Below are 26,431 nucleotides of genomic sequence, written 5' to 3'. Positions count from 1 at the left end.
CAAAGCTCTTGTGGCTTTCCTGAAGAGTGGCACTGAGATAATTGTGTATGCATTTTCCCGTGACCAACACCCATCTTTATATGACTGTAATAATGGATATTTGAAAGATCCATTACAATAACTGAGCTTTTTGAGTGCAGATTGTGTTTTGAATATGCATACATATATGTATATGTAAGCCTTGTGTACAAGATTTTAGTTTGCACATGGCCTCCGAGTTCTCACCTTCAGGTAGGTCTTGGCAAGACATTTGCATTAAAGTTCTTTGTTTCATGACTAGCCTGTAAACCAGAGAAGCCTTCACTGTCTTCATGGTTGAAGTGGAGACACTGAAATTAATTCAGAATATAAACCTAACTTTTAAAAAAGTAATTAACTGTGTTTTTATTATAAAGTAAGTTGGCTCTTCTAAAGTTCAGATGCCTGTGCTGATTATCTAGGTTACAGGAGTCAAAGTCATTCAGACAGTATAATCTGATTGTTCTTAACTGGTGTCCAGATCAAGAAATTTTTAACTTCCTGTTTTTATAAGTGCTACCAATTTCTACTTTTCTCTATCCTAGGCCTCTGCTAACATTGCTTCCTCAGGCTTAGTTTTCCTTGGACTTCATAATTTAGTATTAACAACTGGCAAATCAGGTTTCTTGCCAAGATACACTTTCCTCGAATGCACTGCCTAGTCAAACTTAGAGAACTAAGATTTTGCTAATGATTGCTTAATACACAGTTGCTTGGCTCTAGCAATGTCCTGCTTGCTCTCTTTCATTTATTTACTCATTTTTACTCCTGGCATGCATACATCTGGAGGCAAATTGAGTACAAATATTTCCATATATGCCTCTCAGATAAGAACTGGACTTCAGTTCATTCTTTCTCTTTATGAACATTACAATGAACATCAAAAAATACCAAAATATTCCTGCTTGGAAAAGATGCCCCATGCATTCTTACCCCCAAATCCCAGCTTTGTGAGTGTTGACTTCTGCAAATTAGCAACATGGGAACTAGATATACTGTATGAAGACATATAGAAATAGAATCTGACTGGTACTGTGCACAAGCACATTGATTTCTGATTATCAGAGTCTGCTTGTAACTGACGAGTGAAATGCAAATACATGTTTCTGTATGTAGCAGCGCTATATGATTGTTAGGCCAACAAATCTATTTCACACTGATATCTGCAATAAAAGAAAACCTTTTGTTTATTTCTGAGGAATGCTAGAAATAGTACATTTCCAATATTTCACTTGCATTTCAAATTCTCCAAGTATGTCTTACAAAATTTTTAAAGGAAAAAGAAAAAAAAAAAGAGGCAATAAAAAGTTAGAACTCAAGGTAAGTGATATGATAGAGCCTAGAAATTGTATACCTGTCTCAATCGATTGTTTAAATATTGTTTGAGTCATTATATTTAAGCCTAGTTTTCGATCACGTGTGATAGAACTTTACTACTTAGCATCCTCTCAAGGTAGACAGATGTGATGGCACAGTCAGATGGCACAGTCAGATAGGATGTAGCAGCTGGTCTTTTGTTCTCTGTCACCTGTGCTATTTAAAGTCATATTATCAAGAGTATGCCGAATACAAGATAGGTTTGAGAGAATAAGCCTTTACCTTCTGCTTGCATAGGCTTACATATGTGCTTTTGGAATAAAGGCTTGTGGCTTAAACTGCATATTTAAAAACATTCCTCTATTTTTCAGTGATGTCTATGATTGTAGCCACGTAAAACATATATCAAGTCAGTGGAGTAGCTTAGATTCGCTAAGCCTCTTTATTAGTTTACCGAGAGGTGGCTGTGTGTCGTATTTTCTTTTCCTTTGTACTCATTTGATTACACTTATTTACTGTTTTGATTACTACAGATACAAAATGCAGAAATCTGGTCTTTCTCATTAAACAAATTCAGAAGCTTCAAGCCATAATCGGAGAAAATCATTGTGTTTACCTTAGTCTCTTTTCAAAAACAAGCAAATCTTTAAATGTTATTGTGCTAAAACAAGAAATTATGAATGGGTTTGCTCAGTCCATGAACAAGTTAGTGATTCTTAATAGCTAACCTGGTTCTCAGCTGTTAAATTTGTTTTAGTTTAATTACTTTCTAAGGTTATTTGGTCCCTCTTCTCTTCCACAGGCATTCATTTGTTGGCTTATGTCAAATTCTCACATTCCAGCAACTCTGTAATAGCCTTTATGGTCTTTGTCTTTCCCTTATTACCCTGCAAAAATCCCTATGTTCCAAATTACAGTGAAGTCACTGCAGTTTTACAAATCATAACTCTCCCTCAAGTCCTGTGCTCCACTTTTTATCAGAGTTGAATTCCTTATCTTTTCGCAGTCCTTCCTAAAAGTGCCTGTATTTCATAGACAAGAAATTAAAAAATCATCTACAGTTCTTGCATCACCTACTTCAAATTGAACAAAGATCTACCAAGGGAATTCTTTCTCTTCCCTGAGCTAGAAAGTCTGTTCCCCCCAGAAAATGGAAGTATAGTCCTGCAGAAGGTTTTGGTAAAGCTGCCACAGAGCTTTTGCTTGCATAGCTTGGCTCACCACAGCAGAGAGGAAAGGAAAAGGACTGGAATTTTGCCAGCTGAATAACAGTATCTGCAGAGTACATTCTCAGCTAAGTTGTTGCCTCTTCTCTTTGTTGGCTCAAAGTAAATATTATTTTGGTTTTGTGATTGAGAGACAAAGTCCAACAGAAGGAGTAAGAGACACAGAGTTTAGATAAAGTTTTCCTGTCCTCCTTTATCCCTTCATTTCTCAGCCTCTTCCATACTCCTTTTAACTACCAATCCATTGTGCTGTTTAGAGTTTCAGCCCTAGTAAAAAACCCTAAATAGAAAAATGTTTTTACTTTTGGCACTTATGGAAAATATCCTGAAGTCTCACTCTAACAGTCTGCAAAGAACAGGATATGAACAAAGTGGAAATTAGGACAATTTGCATTATAATTGATTTCCCTTTTTGTTTCCTAACAGATACCAGAGATTGTTTGTATATGCCTGGAACTTCATACAGTCAAAGTGAAAGAAAATTCTGGTTTTTTTCTATATTTTAACAGATCTATTCCAATAATTTATACTGTTTAAATGAAACTATTGTAGCTATAGGAAAAAAGGAACACCTGAATAGGTTCAAATGCACAAAGGAAACAACACTCTCAGCAGAAGCAGGGATGGGATAACCAAGAAGAATATAATGTCTTTGCCTGAGCATGAGAATTGGAACTGGGAAAACCAAAGCTCAGCTGGAGTAAAGTAGTCAGGGATACACAGGCAGCAAGAAAGGATTCAGAAAATATATCAACAGCAAATGGAAATCGAGAAATATCTGGTCCCAATTCTCAGTGGAATAGAGGCCTAGGGATAGAGGACATGGACAAGGCTGATATACTTTGTGCCTTCCTTAATTTCATCTTTCTTAGTACAGTTTGCTTTTGGGCCTCCCAGGCTCCTGCAAATAGTCACAGAGCCTGGAGGTTTTAAGTGAAGTCCACATCAGAGAAAGACCATATTAATGTCCACTCATGGGTATTGGATGCAGAGAAGTCTGTGGCTTTAGGTGTACTGAATCCAAAAGTGCTGATAGAAGTAGCCAACCTCATTGCAAGGTTACTCTCAATGGTCTTTTAAAGGCCATTTTCAGAGAGAACTAAGATTATCCTTTATAACTGGCTCCATAGATGAGAGAACAGTGAATGCTGTATACCTTGATCTTGGACAGGCCTCCGTTGCAGTCTATAGCAACTTGGTGACCTATGGACTGGATAGATGCACTATAAGGTGGGGGGAAACTGACTGGACACCAGGCTCAAATGGTGGTGATAAACAGCATAAAGTCTTAAATAGTGATCAGTTTTAACTGGTGTTCTATAGGGAGTGATGCTGTGCTGATACTGTTTGCTGTTTTTATTAACAACCTGGATAATGGGATGGAGTGCACCCTCAGCAATTTGTGGATTATAACAAACTAGGGGAAGTGGTTTACATGCTGGACTTTAAGGCGGCTGTTCAGTTGGACCTTAGCATGCTGGAGAAATGAGCTAACATAGAGCTCATAGCATACAGCAAAGACAAATTCCAAGTCCTGCACTAGGGAACTGAATAGTCCAGTGCATCAGTTGAGTATAAGCAGCAGTTGAGCCCTGGAGGTGAAGGCAGCAACTGGCATACCGAGTTGCATCAGCAAGATCTGAGTCAGAGAGCTGCAGTGATTCTTCCTCTTCATCACCTCCCATGAGACCACATGTGGAACACACTGTATTGGGGCCCCCAGTAGAAAAGAGATGATGACATACAGAAGCAAATCAAGCAAAAGTTCAGCAAGAGGGTTAAAGGTCTCAAACATGATCACAGAATCACAGAATGTATGAGGACAAGCTGGCTAAGAAAACTGTGTTTGTTTAGCCTTCAGAAGAGAAGGCTGCAGGGAAAACTTGCTGTCTACAGCTGTCTGCTGGGAGTGTTTAGAGAAGATGGATCCAGAATATTCTTGGAGGTATATAATGAGTAGACAAAAGACAACATATCAGAAGTTGCAACAAGAACATGTTCCTCAACTGTGAGAACACTGGAACAGGTTGTACAGAGAGGTTCTGAAGTCTCCATCCTCAGAGAGGGTGAACTGGATTGAACACATACTTGCACAACCTGCCCTAATTTGACCTCCTCTGAAGAGAAAGACAGATCAAATGAACTCCAGAGGATCTTCCTAAACTAAATTATTTTGCAATTTTATAATAATTTGACTTTTATAATAATTTTCTAAAGGTTAAAGATCAGTTTCTGAAGCGATAATATTTTCAACTCTTTATAATTCTTTTTTTTGAGAGAGCATCAAGTTTTAAAAAAATAAAACCAAATGGTGATCCTTTCTAATATTCAAATCTTAGAAGTAAGGGACAAATAGACAGTTACATTTCTTTCTACTAGCGAAATGTTCGTACTCATAGTAGCTTTAGATAATTATGGAGATAACAGAAAATGGATTTTATTATTATTATTGTTGACTTAGATTCAGACTGATTTATTATATTAATTTCTTTCTAATATTAGTACAGGTTGCCTATATACTGCTATGTAAGCGTCTTCCACTTATAAAAATGTTAGGAATTGCAAACTTTTAATTAGAACTGCAGATACAAATTGTGGGCTACAGATAAATTAGGCCAGTTTCAGAAAGGAGAAAATTTGTATGTTTACACTGTAGAGATTATTTATTATTTCTTTTTAAATTTGGAAAGACAACCTACTGGTGTTCTATTTCTATATTTGTGTTTCTATATGGAAATAAGAAAGCTAAACATTGCATAAATGCACTGAGTAAAAGATGCATAATGCTTTGTTGTTAAACTATCCAGTGTGCCCAATGGGTGATTTGAACACTTTATAAATGTATCGCAAGATAAGCAAGTGGCATAGTTAATCTGTCAAAAAAATGGAGGGACTACTAATCACATTGCCATATTTACTTCTAAAGTATCAAAATGGCTATGTAATTTTCTGTCTTTATCGTGCCTTTCTTTCAGGTTGCCTTCATCTAATACATAGTAAAATATGCAACTAATAAGAAAAGTACCTGGGTACATATTTATGAATCGCATATCTTTAGAGTTAATATGAGCTGAAAATGTAAGAGAATAGGTAAAATATTGTTGATCAGTTCTATAGTTCCACAGGATTTAAAAATTACTTACTATGTGTTTTTTGCATAAATTTCTAATAAGGAGAACATATGAATGTAGTGACTGTTTCTACCTACAGAACTTAATGTTCACAATTTCATTGCTTGGATAATACTATTTTATGTCAATTTAAGAAAAAACCTATGGTTAATCAAGGAAAACATAAGCTTTGCAAAATATGAAAATTATTAAAATAGCTCTTCAAATATCCAATTAATTTTTTTTTCAGTTTGCCTGTTAAAAGGCAACAATGTTGCTAATATTGTTAAATTCACCTGGTACATTTAATGGACATCCTTAGTTTTAACCTATAGAAACAATCTGTATGGTGATAATACTTATCACCAGCGACTAATACGCTTAAGGGTGCTTTGGAAGTCTGAAAAATAAATTTAATGTGTCGAAAGCCCAGAAGTTACTGCTAACAACAGCATCAGCAGTGTTATTTGAGATGTACTGAATATGTGAATGCACTTTAAGTAAGATCACTTTTTGAGTTTTAAATATGTAGAAGCATTTGTTAGTAACAAAGATCCAACAAAGTCTTTGAAACCAAGATATAGTTCTGTTTCTTTGTAAGTCTCTAGGGTGCTTGTTCTGATACAGGGTATTAGGAGCTAAGTGAGAAAATTTGGAATACTGGAAAAACATGCAGTGAAGAGGAAGAAATTAGAAATAGTGTGTTTAAGCTACCTAAACCATAACTCAGTTCTAAACTTGTACAGTTCACCACAAAGTGATGCATTGTGGTCATACAAAACTACTTCATAGTGACTTTGCTTGGGTGGTTAGCTACTCAATACTAAGTAACTGGAGTGAAACAAAAATATGGTTGATTAAAATATAAATCTCTTAGGTGGAAACTGGTGGAAGTAAGTCACATGAATCTGTAGCTGAATTGGTCCAATGAGTTCTATACTGCTGTTTTCAACTGAAGTAAATTCACCATAGTGATACTCTAGCCTGAACATTGCAGTATATAAAACCACAAAGTAAGTGGATGTAGAGGCAGCAAATAAAATTATACAATTAATACCAGCAGTGTAATCTCCCCAATGTACATCTCTTAAAGGCAGTAAATAATGATTATATTATGCTGTTTATATCCCCCTAAGTGTATTTATTTCCAGCAGTCTCTAGACCTTTTTTATCTTCATGGGGGATTTTTGTTAGAATTGAAGTAGCAGTAACTTTGAAAATCTAGTTTACATTTATTCTCTTTGTTATAAAATAGAAAGCCTATGAATAGCATGTATTACATGGGTAGTGTAATGTACAGCTCTGCTGCAATTTGATCATTATGTGGCTTTCTGTATTTTCCATCATATCCAATAAAATAATACAGAAATTGCAGTAAAGTGTTAGATTAACTTAAATTAGCAAAGACTGGTAATAGCAATCATTCTTACTGCATCTCTCCATGTCAGAAAAGTGATGACTGAAACTTGTCGCTATTGCTCATTTGGAGGGGGATTTTGTCTAAACAGGAAGATCAGAACATCTTTTGAGTTTATTTCAAAAGCGAGTTATTGCTGATCACATATTTTAGGGTTTCAGCCATGTATGCACCATATTTTTCATGAGTATGCACTTATAAGGGTAATAAAAGCTTAACTTAAAAACAGCAGAAGACATTATTATTGTTTTTAATTTGTCAGCTGGTACCCAAAATGCTTTATGAATTTGTTTAACTGTTCCTCTGCTAGGAAATAGGATTTTCTATGTACTAAGACACACCAGAGCATAAAACTGTGCTTAAATTCTTCTTCAGTGAACTGCTTTTCAAACAACATTTCTATTTCTGCCAATTTCATTTTGTTATTTATATTAACTTTATTAAACCATCAGTGTCCTGATTTATTTTGACGACTGATGGTTTCTAAGTAAAGGATTAAAATGCATCTAAGATTTTCTCTTTTATTTTAAAGCAGTTGTTAGTCTTTTTATTGTACATTTCCTGTGCACTCTTCATTTATGACTTGAGTGGCTGACTACTCTCAAACTCCATTAAAGTAGGCAGGAATTGGAAGTATTTCACAACTGCAAAATCAAGTGTTTCTGAAGAAAATGCGAAAGAAGGAACCTCTAGCCACTTTAAAAAGCTGACTTTCCTCAGTGGAGCTCTTGTTTATATAATGCATATTTTCCATCAAACAGAGATGCTGCTTCCATTTCAGCATAAAATAAGCTGCTTTTATGATATGAATTACCAAGCATTTACACAAAGTCTAGTTGCAATAAGGACTTCGGAATACGTTTATTGCAAGAAAATAAATTAACTCTTGCTGTTCGTGGACTTCTCAAACATCAGAATAGCAAGAGGTTCCAGTTTTGCTATTAATCTGTGAAAAGAAACATTCATTTCTTGTATCAGTAAATTTCTGATTCTCTTGAAATGCAACATATAAAAATAATGAATTCAGTTTCTAGTATTTTTTTTAACAGGTTTGTGCAAATACTGGCATTGTTAAACCAACAATACGTACAAATGAGCCACCCACTATGCATGAGAAGTAGATCAGTGTGCTAAATGAAAGATGGAAAGTTATCTGTGCATTGAGTAGATAATACCTGAATTATTTGTATTGTGATATGTACAAGTATCAATTTTAGCATTTATTTGTATATTAAGACTGTTTTACCTAATTTTATCCCATATGCTCCTTCTTTTAAGAGGCTTCCATTCCCTGGCAGTAAGATTTCATTGCTTTTTCATTGCTTTTTCCCAACAAAGAATATTTTATTTCAGCTCTCAAATATCTGGATAAACATTTATCCAACCTACAGAACTTCAGGGAGAGTGGCAAATGGTGAGAAGTCATTATATTTCTTGTAGTCATGGAGCTGGAAGAGACATCAAACTCATCTTCCCCCTGTCTAAAGACAAAATCAGTAAAACCAGTCCCATGCCATAATTCTATTTGTTCTCTTCCACCACTTACAAATTTTAATGTCTATAGGTATATTCTTGGATTTTTAATGTCTAGTATTGCTTTTAGGGAAGCCAAGTCTGCAGCAGCAAATTTCTTATAGACTACTGTTGTACTTGGTTTGTAACAGGACTTTGTTGATTGAAGATTTGGTCTGAGAATACTAATAAGTAGTTTCTTTTCTGAATATAGAAGTCTTTATATTGTCAGGAATTATTTCTTTTCCTTTGCAGTATTATCTGAACTAGGGTATGAAGTTTAGCTATTTAAACAGATATTGGTATTTAGGACATGTCTTGTGGTATTTATTAAGACTGAAATAATTCACTGTGAATGAGAATCATGCTTGTGCTAATTAGTAAGATTTGCTTCCAGTAGCATTTTTTTTTTAAAGTGTAGTCCAGGTGGTATGTGATCTGAAAACAGAGGAGGGCTATATACATATTTCATCTTAAGTGAGCCTGGGCACAACCTGTCAGACATTCCCTTTACTTAGGAATAACGTGGTCTGTTTGTTTTGCTGAAGATGAAAATACGAGAGGTATAATGTTTATAATTATGTCAAGTTAAAAAAAGAAAAAAAAAACAGAAACAAAAGGAAAAAGAACAGCTTTCCTCTTTGTTTTTGTCCTCAAGAGCAGCTGTCTTTTTTTTGTGAAGGGGAAAGGCAAGAACGATGGAGGGCTCTGGGGCACAAGGAGTGTTTAGCTCCATTCCAATGCTAAGGAATGAGGAGCAAGAGGTCAAAAGGAATCAATTAATTAATACTTGGCTCTGAGCCTGATGTAGGAGAGAGGCTTTGGGTTCTTTGATTATGGGGTGGCCCATGCAACCCTGGGCTTCCTTTACTAGGGATGGGGCACGTTTCTCTCCTAGGGGGGCTAAAGTCCTTGCTAAAAATCTAGCTAAGCTCATAAATAGAGCTTTAAACTAGATGTGAAGGGGTAGGGGAACGAGACCAGGCTAGTCGTGAGTGAGCCTGGAAGTGGAACACCAGTGACTGAAAGTTGGTGTGCTGGCAAGGACCACCAGCATGTCACCGCAGCGCAAGTAGGGGCATGTAAGCCTGGTGATGGTAAGGATCAAACTGGCACTCTGGCATTAGTTATTCCAAGGACCAGTCAATTGGGAATGAACTCTGTTTCCTTTATGAGGGCTGAAGGTTCGTCAGCCCAGCTGAAGTGCATTTACACCAATGCGTGCAGTATGGGCAATAAGCAGGAGGAGCTGGAAGCTGTTGTAGGGCAAGGAGACTACGATGTCATTGCCATCACGGAAACGTGGTGGGATGACTCGTATAACTGGAGTGCAGCTGTGGTGGGGTACAAACTCTTCAGGTGGGACAGGAAGGGTAGGAAAGGAGACGGGGTAGCCCTCTGTGTTAGAGAGTGCTTTGATACCCTTGAGCTCGATTATGGTGATGATGGGACTGAGTTCCTGTGGGTTAAAATCAGAGGAGCCCACAAGAAGGCAGATATTGTGATGGCAATTTGTTATAGACCACCCAGCCAAGAAGAAGCAGCTGATGAGCTCTTCTATAAACAGCTGGGGGAAGTCTCAAGATCGCTACATCTTGTCCTCATAGGAGACTTCAGTCTTCCAGGTGTCTGCTGGAAGTACAATACAGCAGAAAGGAAGCAGTCTAGGAGGTTCCTGGAGTGCATGGATGACAACTTCCTCACACAACTGGTGAAAGAGCCGACAAGGGAAGGCGCTCTCCTGGACCTGCTGTTTGTGAACAGAGAAGACCTTGTGGGGGATGTGGTGGTTGGAGGACACCTGGGACAAAGCGATCACAAGATGATAGTTTTTTCAGTTCTAGGTGAGGTGAAGAGGGGTATTAGAAGAACACTCACATTAAACTTCCAGAGGGCAGACATCAGACTGTTCGGAAAGCTGGTTGGCAAAGTTCCATGGGAAACAGTCCTTAAGGGCAAGGGAGCCCACGAGGGCTGGGAGCTCTTCAAAAAGGAAATCCTTGCAGCTCAGCAACGAAGCTGGTGAAGGGACTGGAGAACAAGTCTTACAAGAAGCAGCTGAGAGAGCTGGGGTTGTTTAGCCTGGAGGAGGCTGAGGGGAGACCTTATTGCTCTCTACAACTGCGTGAAAGGAGGTTGTAGAGAGGAGGGTGCTGGCCTCTTCTCCCAGGTGACAGGGAACAGGACAAGAGGGAATGGCCTCAAGCTCAGCCAAGAGAGGTTCAGGCTGGACATTGAGAAAAAATTTTTCACGGAAAGGGTCATTGGGCACTGGCAGAGGCTGCCCAAGGAGGTGGTTGAGTCACCTTCCCTAGAGGTGTTTAAAGGATGGGTGGATAAGGTGCTGAGGGGCATGGCTTAGTGACTGATAGGAATGGTTGGACTCAATGATCCTGGGGGTCCTTTCCAACCTAATGATTCTATGATTCTATGATTCTAAGAGACTGTTATAGTGTATTCTTATGCTTCCCTTGTTATTGTCAGTAATTTTCCTGTGTGCTGTTAAAGACAGTCTGCCTAGCTCCTTTTTCTACTTTTATCAGTGCCTTCATAATTGTATGGCCTCTACTTTTTTTCTAGGCTACCATCCTAGACATTTAATATCTTGTATAATAATGTTTATGCAAGTTGCATTGTTGCTTGAAGACAGTCTGTTCATGGCTAGCTGCTCAGCTGTTATTATCTGAATATTATTTGAGCTTTTTCTTATCTAGATTGTTGTATCTTTTCCTGTTTATTTCCTCAATAAGCTTATAAGCAATACCAGTATAAGTACATGTTCAGATAGCCTATCATGCTCTATATGACCTATATCTAAGGTGAAGTCACATAACCCTAAAACTACTGCAGCTATATCTTAGATGTGCTCCAGGAAGAATTTCTCTCGCACATGACAAAGGAAAACTGTCGTATTGTATTGGTATTTTTTGTACCTCAGGTAGAGAGATCCTAGAAGATGCTTTTTAAAGAACTAGTAAGTACTGAATCTGTGTCAGTACACTGAAGTGAAATCTAACTGAGGGTTAAGGAATAATAGTATACAGAGAAACTGAAAAATCTCAATGTTTTTTCCAGAATTAGCTTCAATAAATAAGCAGACAGCTGGGGATAAAATGCTTTTAGTCAATAGGCTCTGGCTGAGGACCAGATTTCCAGAGGAGACAAAACAAATCAGGAGTCGCTCTCCTAGTAGAAAATGCTGCCAAGTCTTGCAAGATCTGATTAAACTTTTTCATCATAACATGAATGACATATATAGAGAAGATTCTGCAAAGTTCGCGAGAGACTTCATTAATGCTAGCTTGATTTTCCTAGAGGGCTCATGTGTTCCCCAGGAGTGCTAGAAGTACAACATCCTCTTGTTCTATGCTCTACCATTAGCAGAGTGTGCTTTTCTCTCTGTATATAGGCACACTTGGGGGTTTCAGGTTAGTAATTTACATTTGCTAAGATACAATGCACTACCTTGCATTGAACCTCTGTGTTTCCATAAATGAAACAAGGCAAAAGCAAAGATTAATTTATTAGGAAATGACTCATTCAAGAAGTTGGTGGCTTTCCCTGCAAGCATACAGAGAAAAATTGTACTTCCCGTTCTGGTTTGCCTTTCTGTACACTGCCAAGCTGGGAAACTTGATCCAAAGTAGTGTTTATTTTCAGGACAGTTCATAAAGCTGGTAGACATGGGATCCAAATGCCTTGGGAAACCCCATCCCTAGTCCTCATGTTCCCTAATACAGAATTATAAATGGAGTTGAACCTCCTGTATTCTTTCAAATACTTAGAACCTCTGTGTGTGTGGTTTTTTGAGCATTTCTGTAGCCTTACAGAGATGCAATGAAATGAAAAGAAAAAAGTTCCATGCTGTTTATCCATTCTATATTTTGTTTACTTTAGTTCATTTCATGCTCTTGGAGCAGGAAACTCCTAGTTTTCCAGAGTTACTGCCTGTGTTCCACTTCACACTAAGGGCCCCATTCTGGTATGACTGAAACAAGCATAAAGATACTACAGTGAATTTGGGTGGGTTGGTGTATTGAGCTTTTCTGTTACTATCTTTTCTTGTTTATTAACATATGAAACATCAGTTATATATTCAATCTAAGTACATTGTTATCCACTGAATTTGAGTGCATTCATCTTTTAACTCTGGATGTCATGTATAGAAAATACGAAGTTTACCTGACCCTTGAACGGTACTGTGGTGCTTTTATCATGACAACTAAAGAATTTTCTTTGATTCCTCTGATTTTGCATAGTAAGAATACAGGATGCCTACTTGAAATACTGTCCAAATAAAAATTGTTGTCAGACTTGAGTTCAGTCACTTTTTCTGTTGATAACAAGGTTTTGCAGCTGCCCATGCAACTATCAGTTAGACATCTAAGATGGTGGGGTTGGAACTAGATGATCTTTAAGGTCCCTTCCAACCCTAACTATTCTATGATTCTATGATATTAGGGTGGGTTTTTTCTAAAACAAGGTGGTTTTTTTTCATTTAAAGAAGTAAAATACCAACTATCATCCATAAACAATCACCAGGCCATCATTAACTTAAAAATAAAACAAAAGGCAAAAAAAAAATATGATGAAGCTTATAACATCTTTGATAGAACCTTGTTCAGGTGACTGAAAGAGAGGTATAATAGATCTTGACACTGGAAAAGAAATATTATTTTTTATTTCATAGGTATTTTATTATACCTATCATAGTTTATTTGATTATATTAAAGTGACTTCTACCAGAGAAAACAGCATGACTAAAACCTGTAGATTTTATAATTTTTCTTGCCAGTTTGAATTAACATTAGGATCTGGATCTAGAATTTTGGCTTTTCCATGTTTGATGCATCAGAATGAAGTCCTGGAAACAGGTTTCCTTGAACCCTGGGGAAAGTTCAGATTCAGCCTATGTCTGACCTCTGCAGGATAATTCGTCTCTTTCTGAGCTTAAAATGTGAAAAGTAAAATGGTAAGATTCTGATTTTGTATGAAAAAAGTCAGAAAGATGTAGAAATTACAGGGCAAGGGACACTAATTGACTTTGAAGTGCATTTGTAATCATAAGCATGAACTTTGCTATAAATAGCCCAAACTGCATTTTATGATCATATTGAAAAAGTACTTATTTTCTTGTCAGCAGTAAGATAAATACAGTGCTGTCCAAACTGGTCATCCAGTACTTAGCTTTTCTAATGACACCATTACTGTCAGCTTTGGTTATAGAACTTCATTTAGTTAAAATTTCCTTCACTGTAAGAACAATGAGGAAGTGAATCTTCTCTCAGTAATGGAAATCTATAAGGAAAAGGCACTGTCATGTGTACTGAAATAACAACCACAAGGTAGTAGGTCATTTCAAGGTTTATATTTGTGGCTGAAGCTGTGCCCCAGATAACTCAGACTGGAATTGTCTAAATTGTCCAAGTCACACCAAAATTAGTATGCATTAGCCTGTATACCTAATAGTTCAAAAGCTACACAGGGATTATATACAAGGCTTATCTAGTTTCTTTTCCATGTGCTAAACTCTTTACATAACAGTATGAGTTTTTCTAAGCTATGGCAACAATTTTAAATCATAAAAAAATTGGTGTTGGAGAAAGCTAGTTTGTGAGAAGCATATAATTTTAAAAAAACCACCATTTTTCTATTACCTGTGGGTACTGAATTGTTTTTTTTAAATAATCTCTTTGCATAACTATCAGTTACAGTAATAACACAATTGAAATGCTTTGACACCCAGTCAACATCACAGGCAATTTATGCAAGCTGCTGTGCAAGTGCATAAAACCTCTTGCTCCTCCAGTTCCTGACATGACCAGAAACAGCAAAGGGAGTAGGAAGAAGATGGGCAAACAAAGCCAGACAAGTAAGCAAATTATAGCCTTCATCCATTGACAGATGTAGCAAAATTCACAATCCCAAACTGACCAATAGTCAGTGTACACCAATCTCTTGGGTAACAGAGGAAAGCTTGATTTATGTAGTTAGGTTAGGAGTGGTCGCCACCTCCAGCCACTCCAGCACACCGCTCACTCCTACCCAAGCCACTTTAGCCCAGCCTGGGGACCCAGGGACCTCTGCCCAGGCTGAGGAATCTGGCTGCCACTTTCCTGCAGGCTCAAGCAGTAGCAATGTGTGCAGAACATCTCCCAGAGACCAATTATAACTGTGTGCTAATACAGTTGTAGGTCAAGAACTGATACTTCAGATGCTGTGAAGCTGAGAATCACGTACTGGAATGTCACTGTGGTTAGTTCTCAAATGCTATCAAATGTTGGTAGCAATTTGTTGGAATATATTGATGAATTTAATAATGCATTTGTGGCTTACTTACTTGTATCATACTCTTCTTAATGTGAAGAGTGAATTTGGCTCTAACTTTTGATCTTCATGCCTGTAGGATCGTGAATAATATTTCATTTTATTCAGGTATATCCATATAATGTCCTTGGCTTTGCTGGGTTTACATGAATGTTACTAAGAGTTTACTTTAGTCTTGATAACTTTGAATTTGATATTTAAAACAAAGGAATTGTGGGAATGCTTTGAACTGGAAGATAGTGCACAAGTTTCCTACACAGCTCCACTAATGCACTGAAGATTGAAATGACCAAGTGCTTGCTGTTAGTTTGGAGTTCTTGCTGAGAAGGAGCTCTAGGGTAGTTTCAGTGAGGGTTTGAAAAAGGGACAATTGTACTGAAAGAGTGAGCTGTTTAAGTGTAACTTGAGAGAGTACCTGTTAGGAACGTGCAAATATTGTGCTTGTGTCCACCAAACGACAGAGAACTTACACTTTCTGTCTCTCTGTTGCATTGTCTGTAAAGCCTCAGCTGAATCAATTCAATCAGTCACTGGAAAAAGTAGGAGGCAGGTTTCTGAAAGCCTCATCCTCTTTTCATCAGATAAGTCACCAGCTAATGCACATGGTGAGAAGAGAATACAAATCCTGTCCTTAAAACCTGAATTTTCTGTCAATTCAAAATAACAATTCCCACAGTCTAGCATTAGCACAATTCTGGTGAGGTGCAGTGGGTCTGATGAGGTGGTTATGCACTAGCTAGGCAACTGGGGGATTGCTAGGAATTTTTTGTTCTCCATCTGATGTGTATTAGTGTAAGGGGTTATTTATGTTTCCCATAGCAGTTTATGGAAATCTGTGATAGTGTCACAATTTTGCTCCAAAGACGATAACGACCTCAAGACAAACCTTTGTTCAGTTTCTTGAAATACTTGTCAGAGCTAACTTTTAGTGTGGTCGTTGCTTACTTCCTAAAACATGCCTAGTTAATTCTGTGGTTCCACCAGTGAAGTGAGTGCTTTCTGAAGTGTGTCAGGGAAGTTTAGGAGTTACCAGCAGTAATTTTAGCTCATCACCAAGACTGCCTTAGAAAATCTTAGAAACATTACTGGTCATATGAGGGTTCTGGGAAAGCCTTTCTGTTAAAATGGGTCTTAACTGTATTTTGATGCAGACTTAAGTGTATCTGAGGATTTTTTAGTAATAGGAGCCACATTTATCAGCATCTGTCCTCAGGCTCCAATTGCTTGTTTCTGACCCTCTTCAATACCCTCTCTTTTAGCCAATTTGTGTGGCACATTATGAACTGTATTCAGAATGGAATTTAAAATGATGTTCATTCACTTTTCCTACTGCTGTTCAAACAATATCAGTTTGATAATCTGTTATTCTGTCTCCACAAAGAGCTATTTTCATGCTCTTAAAGAAAGGAGTAAGGCACTGGGGATCAGAATTTGGGTAGGAAAGTGAAGGAATGGGAGCTATATAATCTCTCTTAGCTCCCAAAACAAATGTGTGGGATTTTTTTTTAACTCTTATCAGTCAAGAAGTGCCTAGCTAGTCAACTTCCTAGGCGAAATCTGCAAAACCATTATGCACTATTCAGACTTTTTACCTTCTCACCTATAAACTGTTGTTAGGCCCTCTGTCTTCCTGCTTCCTTAAACAGTTTCTCTCTAAATTATTTTCCTGAAGCTTTTACAGGGACTTCATTGTTAAAGATTTATAAGTAGTGAACAAGGGCCTCCACTGTCTTATAGAGGACATTTTTTTCTTTTGTGAATTGACATTCATTTCTGAAGGGCATTCAGTTAAACAATTACATACAAACAACCTCTGTCTCCCTGCCTTTTAGCCAATGTATTCAGAGTAAAAATCAAAATACTACAGAATGTCCTCAGATTCCTCAGAAGTGTTCCAGGACATTAGATTTTAAGGCTAGTTTTAAGCTTGCAGAAAGTTTTCAGCACAAGTATTCATTTCCCAGGAAGCCTAGTTCTAGAGAAAGATGAACTGGTAATTCAGGTCATGAAATACATGAAGTTCATTTTTTTCTCCTGAAAAATCTGAGAAATGGGAATGTGATTCCTAAAATCAGAAGCTAAAATAGCAAGAAGATTAATCTTTTTCCTATTCCCTCAATCTTTGTATGAAGAGAGAAGTAATGAGAAACAGCAATAGAGGGCTGAGGGAGGAGAAAGGTAGCAGAAGATTTCCATCTTGCTGATAAAAAGTTAATGAAGCAATCATTAGTTGTACTGTATAAGATCTTGCAGGTAGTTGCAAATGATTTAAGTCAATAACATTGAAATGTAATCTAATAACTGTATAATATTACCTTTCTACCTTGCCTTTTTCTTCCCTCATCTGAAAAATATGTTTTTCCTGTGAATAAATACTGGCTTGAGTAGTAGTATATAAAGTTAACAATGCTCTTTATTCTGATGATTTGCAGGGTTTCCTATACAGACGAATGACTCGAGTCACTCGCTATTTCAGCATTCATTTCAAGGATGCATGCAGTTTATTCATGTAGATGATCAGCTGGTGGATTTGCATGCAGTGGAGCAGGGCAAGCTGGGAAGCTTTGCCAATGTCACCATCGACATGTGTGCCATTATTGACAGGTGAGTTGTGGAGACATCACAGGTACTCTGATGCACTGATATATGTCCTGCATATTCTGAAAATATACACTGCCAGTGGTCATGTGAAGACAGTTCTACATTTTAAGCAGTGGGAAATCATGCTTAGATGATGGATAGGATGGCTTTAAGTTGTGATTGTGCAGGGTGCAGTGGAAAGCATATTTTCAACCTCCTCACTCTAAGACAGAGGAGGAGGTGAAAATTTCTCATAAGTAAAATTCTGCCCATAGGTACATAATATGGCTGTCTTGAATAGAGGGAACTCTACCAAGAAGTCATGTATTTTGTCTGTTTCTTAGCTGTCATACAAATCTTTTTGCAACTAGAAATTGTGTTTCCTGGTTTCGGTGCCTTCTGGCTTCACTGAATTCCTCAGAGGACTAAAATAGGTCCATGTGCTTGCACAGCAATGCATGTAATAAATGCTCAAACTTTTTTCTCTTGTTCCTGATTAATAGTTTCTTCTTTGTTAGCAAAAAAAAATAAAATACTAGGAAAGACAAGGACAGAACAGCTTGTGAATGCAGGTAACTTCACTTATCGTGAAAATTGCTTACATATTAAACCCATTTTAAGTCTGCTGAAAAACAGAAAATGGCTTTTTAGAATTCTGCTTTGAAAGAAACAAAGATTACAAGACCATAAAACCCTATAATATTTCAGGTAACAAGCAACCACTGGCATTCACGTGTTCCAAGCCACACTCAACAACAGGCCATCTTCAGAGCTACATCATGTTGGTCAGGGCCATGTCGTGTTGAGTTTTGATTATATCCAAGATGCTCATTCCACAGGCTGAGTGACTCTGGATATCATCAACAAAGATCTGCATAGTTATGGTTAAAAAAATGCATGTGCTTTTAATTTCCTGCTCTCACATAAAAGAATCTCAAAGAGATAAATGTTACTGTGAAAAAATGAAATATGGTGTACTGCTTTAGTCTTGCAAAATGCCTTCTCTTCATGAAATGTAGACATCAGTTTGCACTAAATGAGTTGTGAGTTGACCATGGCCAGCAGCCAAACATCTGCCCTGCCTTTTGCCCATTTCCTTCTCTTGGGGTATGGAGAGAGAAATAGAAGGGAGGTGAAAAGACTCATGGGTTAAGGTGTCAGTTTAATAAAAAAAGCAAAAAGAGCAATTCATTCACTACTTTGCATCAGCATGCAGATGTCCAGTCACTTCCTGGGAACGGGGGCCTCAGCACGTATAATGGCTGTTTAGGATGAGAAGCTCTATTACCCTAAATGCCCCCTCCTTTTCTCCTCCATTTCCTGAGTTTTTATTGCTGAGCATGACATTATAAAGTATGGGATATGTCTATAGTAAGTTTGGGTCCCCTGTCCCAGCTGTGTTCCCTCCTGACCTCTTGCCTACCCCTATCCTCCTGGGCTTCATGGGGGAAAGTGTAGAGAGAAAGCCTTGATGCTGTGTGGGCCCTGTTCAGCAGCAGCCAAAAGAGGGTGAGTTACCAACACTGGTTTAGCCACAACTGGGAAGCACAGCACCATATGGGCTGCCATGAAGAAGGTTAACATAGTAACTTCATCCCAGCCAGACCCAGTATGCCAGTTTAGTAATTTCAGTGTTAAGAATCATTCTTGATGGTGTACTAGTATGTTGTACTGGCACGTCGGGCCAGTCTAGATTGCTGCTCCTCATGGCCCTGTTGAGAGTTGAGGTCTTAGAGGAAAGAGGGAATGAAGAGTTGCTGTTGTAGAGAAGAATTGTGCCCTATGTATACAAGTGAAATTAGAAAGGCGTTCTGTGGTTAGGATTTGGTAGTTTGAACAGGTTAGTTTTATTTGAATATTTATTATTGGAAATGTTAACTGGCTTGGAAGAAAGGATGTGAATATACACCTAATTAAATCTCTGCTTTTTCCCCAGTATATAAATCTAAGCTTATGTGTGAGCCTCTATTGATCCCACTTATGTCACCATCTATTAAAAATAATTCCATCATCATAGCGAAATTAATCAGAATTAGGCTTTTACGTTACTGTAATGTAGTTGCAAATAATTTACCATGTAAGTTAATTAGAGTTAGAGCTTTACAATGCATTTTTGAAAAATAGTACTTAAAGCTTCCCCTATGTCAATTAGCTTGCTTTTGATGTGAACTTCATGTAGAATTTCATATTTATAAGGTATTTCTATTTATAACAGATAATAATACCTATTCAAGTATTCTGTATATTATCATATAATGCCATGTGCCATACCTAGTCTACAAAATGTTTCCTTCTATATTAAAATATCATGCTTTAAATATTTCAAGTGTATTATATATTAGATATATTTTATACAGTTTTTATATATAACATTTGTTTTTATAATTTAATTGAGTATAAATAACAGTGGTTTATGTATGTGTATGTATATATGTTTTCTTTATATAAGAAAACTTATTCTCACTCTGTTCCTCTCTTCTGCACCTTGGACTCCAATATCCTCCTCATTATATAAATTAAAAATATATGTCCTACATTTATGCTTTCTAAGGACTGAAAGATTGTGTTGCAAGCAGCTTACCAATTGTATAATCATAGGAAATTAAAATAATACCCACAGAATTTTCTTAGGATTCATTTTGTTTTTCTAAGAATAGAGATATAATCTAGTTTGTTGTTTTCCCGTGTTCAAGTTTATTTCTTTGTTGTTTGCACTTTGAAACAAACCCTTTGACTAAGAAATAATAATTCCAGGCTTTAGATCTGACTGGATTTTAATGGGTATCTTATTAACATCTGAAAATAAAAGTTTACAAGCACTTCTGTTATAATATGCCACTATATATAACCTTTTTATATTTGGCTTTCTTTTAAAGGATACAAGTAATGTGTGTTATATATTAGCTTAATTTAATTTCCTTTAGAATGGGAGGGTGTTTGGCTATGATACTAGGATCCTCCTGGCTTTTTTAACTTGTTTGGCTCTGAATCATAAAGGCTTCAGTCATCATCAACATGGAAATTGCTTTCATTGCTTTCATAGCCACACTTCAGTGAAGTCCCCCACTGGGCAAAAAGATAAGCTGTCACATTGAATTATTCTTACTGTAGACTTCAGCAATTTGGTTGGGGAATGAAAACATGAAGTTGTAAATGGTGGCATTTTTCATCATTAGCCAGAGCGGATAGCAAGGTGAAGACTGTTTTCTCTTTAAGAACGTGACAAAAGGTACGGAGGGCAACGAGTTCTCATGTTGTACCTGCCTGGAGGTAACTTGTTCCAAAGTGTGAGGTTCTGCCAAGCTAAACACTTAGCCTGTATGGAAACGATATCTGCATTTTAGTTCCAGTATTTTTTAAGGTATTCGAAGAACTGTCAATAACGTTAGAGTATTACAGTTGTTCTTGGGAGAGATACAAATGTTGAACCACTGTTGTTTTATTTTTAGTCTTCCCCTCCTCACCTGAGTATTTTGCTACTGCAAAGGCTGTGAGTTGAAATCTTATTAAAAGTGAACACTCTCTTTTTACCAGTGACTGAATAGTATAAATGCATATAATTTAATGCATGTATATATACATATATAGCAATTATAAAGCTACTGAAAAAAGTAATCACCCCTGTTTCCATATCTTAATTAGCTTTAATTGTATTAGCAATGGAAGATGCACTGTTGTCACAGTGACCAACATGCTCTGCTGCTTGTGACAGCAGTGGTCCCTGTACACCTCCTTTACTTATCATTAGCAAACTAACTTGTTGTTATAGTCCAGATGGTACAGTTGTACTTCAGGATTTTATCACAGGACATTGAACAAGGATTATTATAACAGTCTCAGAGAATTCTAAAGCTCACCTGATTTTTTTCTGTGCCTAGAATTACAGATTTTAATAAGAAAAACACAATAAGGAGACACAAAAATGATTTCAAAATATAGTGTTCAGCCTTATTGATGTAGATTATGCAGAACATGCCATTTTTTTAAAAAAATCTCTATGTACCATAAGAAATGAAATGACAGAAATGTGGGAAAAAAATGCAGTAGGAAGAAATTCATTGTAGCTGCTTCTAGTGTTCAGTGACTGTGTAAACCATGTGATTCCCTTTGTAACACAGTGAGATGAATAAGATGCCAATTTTCAATAATAATTTCATGTTAAAGACTTGATGTAAGTAATCAGATACGTGCAGCAGAACATTTCTGGGTGATTATTGCTCACCTGCTGTGGTGATACACACTGTATGACAGATTGCCAGTGTTCAACTTTAATCCCATACAGCCACATTCTCTAGACTACGTGATTGCCAATCAAAATTTGAAATAATTAATTTACATAACAAAACACAGCAAGCATATCTGTGCATGAAAATGGCCACAATGTAACTGAGCGAAGGACTGAAAATCATCATTGCAAATAGTCTTAAAATTTTTCTATTCTGGCCCTTTACAAGCACTTTAGGCTTCTGGTATTCCTCTCTGTTCTCTCTCCCTCTGCCAGTTCAGTGGTGCGGCAGACATCCTCATGTAGTACTCTGCATAAGAAGCAGGTGATACACCAATATCCAGACAGGAAGCAAAACCTGCCTTACGGTTGAGTTGTTCCCAACACAAATTCACAAAACCAAGGAAATTAAATAGGACTGAGGAAGAGCTGAGGCCATTCCATGGCTTCAGCCTGCAAATATTCCTGGCTGCATGGTTTGAAGACACTTTCTACATGTGCTTTCTCCCTGTCCTCTCCCCAGTTCTTTTTGGAATCATACAAAATTTGTTGTGGACATGAGGATGAAAGCTGTCTTTCAACAAGAGAGATATGAGTGCATTTAGTTCATAATCCATCTCAGTCCAGAAAGGTGACTTTGTAGACACAAGTTATAGCTTAGATTCAGTGACAGTGCTTTAATACTGTGGCGCTTGTCCCCTACATACCAGAATCTGACAACTGCCATATTATTAAACACCGATCAATAGGCAGCTGGAAGGTTATAACCTCTATAGACCTGGACGAAAAATAGGAATGTTTTAATTACTTTTCTCTTCATAGTAAATATTTGTTTTCTGCAAGAGTTTTGTTTTGTTTTGTTTTACTTATGAAAAAATCTTCATTCTCTCACTTTTAGAACAAAAGGGAAAACACTTTAAAGGTGGAGAAAAAGGAGGCCTGAAAAACACTAACAAATCAAACACTTTTCCCATGAATTCACAAACTTTCTCCCCTGCATACAGTTGGAAAAATTTGAATAACTTGCAAAACACATCAAAGAGTGAGTCCAATGAGAAACAAAATATCTGTTTTTTACAGATAAGATACCAATAATAATAATAGTTGCTTGATTTAAGATTTATGTGCAGCACTTTGGTATCCATAGTAAATTGACTGGACCTTCCAGCTGTCATTAGTTGGAAGTGAGCTCCCGCAGACAGAGTTTTTAAATAACCGTTTGGGGAGGCAGGCTAGGCAACTGAATTGTTATGAGCTGGTATTATCACTTCAAATCAACCTTACTTAGCCATTACATACAGTTGTGTGGTGATAGTAGCATAGACTTTATTATAAACTTTCCCCAAAAAACTGTTTTTCACTGGATTCTTCTTTATGTAAGATCACCCTACATTTTTTGATCTTGCAAGGGGGACATAAACGTATATCAGTTGGGGTTGTGCCATGTTCTTGAGTTCAACAATAAAGGAAAATCGGATTTTCTTCAATGTAACAGTAGTTTTTGAAATACAAAAAATGCCCATTCTACATCATTCTAAAAGAATTTAATGTAAGCTGCACATGGAAATATTTGACATATGTTATGATTAAAATAGCCAGAATACTTTGTAAAAAAATGATTAATCAAATAAAGTCTGAAATGGACAAAGAAGAGGAAGGGCACAGCTGCTGTGGTAAGTAAGGGAGTCATTTTAGAGAATGTTTGTTGCATTAATCATTTTGGAAAGCTAGGAAATGCTAGGAAAAAAATTTTTTTCAGATGTGTAGGATTCATCACCATTGCGCTCCTTCTGAAGGTACATGAGCAGTATACATTAAAGCATTACTTACTTAAACACTAGAAAGTGTTAATTTACGGAATTTGAAACAGAAGTAAACATCGTTGACCAACAGTTGCTAGCTCTAAAGTAAGTCAGACAGACAGGTGGACATGATACATTGTTGGTTTGTGGAAGGTGTATTAACTCTGTGGAAGAAGCTATGAAAAGCGTGATGGTTTCAAAATGTTGCCTTGTTCAAGTTGATTTCTCCTTTTTTCTTCCTGACCCTGACGCAAAAGCTGTATGGGATAATCTTTGAACAAAAATAATAGAAGCAACCCATGGGGGCCTCCCATGGGCCTGCCCTGTAAGTCTAAGAAAGCTTCCTCCATCTGGATGCAGAGCGCAAGTGCCACCTTTCTGGACCAGGAGCAGCAGGCAGTGACCCAGCCAAAATGGACCTGAGGAGCCCTGACAAGTGATTATTTTGGCTCCATTTCTCCAGGGGTTTGTGCTTGTGCAAGACAGCTGTTGCTTGGAAGGGCTCCAGGCTTGCTGCACCATCTGGAGCTGCCACTTTTCAGCTCTCTCGGCATGCAATACAAGCACTAGGCGGGCCCAAGAGCGATTTTCATGCATCAGTGGCCAAGAAGCACAGCAGAGCAAGGTTGGGAAGCCAGAAAGTCTGCTTGTCATTGATACTGCAGAAAATACCCCACAATACCACACACCTCTGCTTGCTTCTTCTTTGGTGTGTGGTCAGTACCAATGCTCATTCTTCAAGTTCTCACTCTTCTAGGAAACAGGGACTGCTTTGGCTGTATTCCTGCTACTACCTTACATGTCTTTGTGGCTCTTCTTTGCTAGACTGCAAGGGTGTTTTTTCAAGCTAAACTGAAAAATGCATCAGCCTGGTCTTGGCTACATGTTTACATTGTGTTAAAGCTTGTGAGCATCAGATTCAGAGACATCAAATCCTGTTTCCGCTTGTAACTTCTTGATTTATTTCTTTGAAAGTGTTTTTGGAGCTGAAAACCCCCGACATTTCAGGCAAATAACAGTCTAATTGTTATTTGAGTCATATTGAGCACGGCAAATTAGAATAGAATAGAATAGAATAGAATAGAATAGAATAGAATAGAATAGAATAGAATAGAATAGAACAGAACAGAACAGAACAGAACAGAACCAAACTGTTATGCTATGTTATCCCTAGAGTTCTCCATGACAAGCTACAACCCAGGTCAGAGGGCTCCATCCAATAGAGTCTCTGCAGTCTAGGTCCCAGGGCCATCCAGGAGAAAGGGGTGGTGATGGGAACACCTACAACATCATTCAAGCAGGGACTGAAGGCCCCAGGCTAAGCTGTGACACCACATCCCCTGGACCCTTGGCAAGAAATAGTCTGGATGGGAATCATGGGGAGGGGGGCTGTTCCTGAATGCACACAGCAAGGAAATTTGTCTCTAGCCTCGCTCTGCCTACTTGATCCATCAGGTCCACATTTGGACACATGTGAGGGCCTGTCTTGTGACACTGAGCGTGCATCAAAATGTTGAGATTGTTTAAATTAATGTACATAGTATGGCAGCTTTCTGCATTAATTGCACCAGATTTGCAAACTAATTACCAAGTGTGGGCTAGAAAATTCTTTTTCATAATTTCTTTAATTGATCTTAAAAAATCCTGAACAATATGGTTCCTTTGTGTCTGAATGATGTCATCAGTAATTTCCGCATCATCAGCAAAAACTAACAGTTCTTCCTAGCTGTCTCTAGGTAGTTATCCACAGAAGGAGACTGAATTCTCATGCCTGAAGGAAGTGCATAATTGTACATCCTGTTCTACACTCATCATAGGCAACTGTAATTACTGAGCTGACATAGGAAAGCGTCCAGGTGATTAACAGGCATTTGTGATTGACCACCAGTCAAACTCTCTTAGTCTTCTTTATTCTTAATAACTCCTGTCCATCTCACCCTTAGCTAAGGCTGGGGAAATTTTACTTTTTAACCCTTGCAGCTTCAAATCTGATGACCTGCTTCAGCCAGCATGACTGTGAATCAATGGATTGGCTAGCCATGTGTTGGGAGCTCTCCATTACCAATTTTTATGTTCAGTATATGAGAGAAGAGAGGTTACTGTCACAGAGGCAGACACCTACCTATACTTACAATTCTAGTAAGATTAGTAGGGCAAGGATTTTAAGAAAAGTTGATCAACAGCAGAAAACCACTAAAATCTTATTTGAAAAACATTGCAAGCTATTTTGGCAGAACTTCTCTTTTTCTGTTGTCTGCTACCACATCACTGTTATAGGATCAGTTTAGCCAAATGGCATAATCCATAATTGATGAAAGTCATGACCAAATCTTTGTGTGAAAATTAATTTCTTGTTTTCTCTTAAGTTCATTGTTTTGCTCAGAGGACAGGACTTGCTTGACTGTGTGGCTTGTATTACATTTGTGCTCAATAATTATTTTATTCTCATCCTGTGAGGAAATCATGAGCACTGAGCAAACATCCACAAAGCTCTCTCTTGGACATGAAATTTACACTCTCACAAGACTAGATGCTAAATATTGACCTTATCCCATAACAACAGCACTGAAATAGTAACTCCCTGGTTACTCAGCTGAGTTTTGAAGCCAAACTGCTTTGATGACTCTCTCAAGTCGTTCATCCCTTAGTGCTTCTCATCAGTTTATAACTGTAAAAGATTAGTATGTTATGGAGATTGCTTATTTGTATATAATTAAGATATCTTTCTTCTCAATGAATAGTTCTATGCTTCTTAATGAAGCCATCATTATATGATCATTCTGAAAAATAAAAATGGATTGTCATCTCAACGTTAAAGTTTACCAAAATATTAAGCAATGCAAAGATTCATGGTTTCAGGAATTGTTTGTGTTACTACTATTGCTTTTAACCTTTGA

General features: G+C 37.4%; 1 protein-coding gene across 1 annotated transcript in view; it reads left to right on the top strand.

Annotated features, from left to right (window-relative positions):
• The window catches only part of CNTNAP2 (contactin associated protein 2), a 1,119,128-nt gene that overhangs the window by 655,102 nt on the left and 437,595 nt on the right, over positions 1–26,431 (top strand). Inside the window, exon 10 of the mRNA XM_069859729.1 lies at positions 17,360–17,531. Coding sequence (XP_069715830.1) covers positions 17,360–17,531 — 172 coding nt within the window. The remainder of the gene's footprint in view (positions 1–17,359; positions 17,532–26,431) is intronic.

This window comes from Phaenicophaeus curvirostris, chromosome 6 (assembly GCF_032191515.1).
Source record: "Phaenicophaeus curvirostris isolate KB17595 chromosome 6, BPBGC_Pcur_1.0, whole genome shotgun sequence".
Classification (NCBI taxonomy): domain Eukaryota; kingdom Metazoa; phylum Chordata; class Aves; order Cuculiformes; family Cuculidae; genus Phaenicophaeus; species Phaenicophaeus curvirostris.
This window is presented reverse-complemented; position numbering and strand designations above follow the sequence as displayed.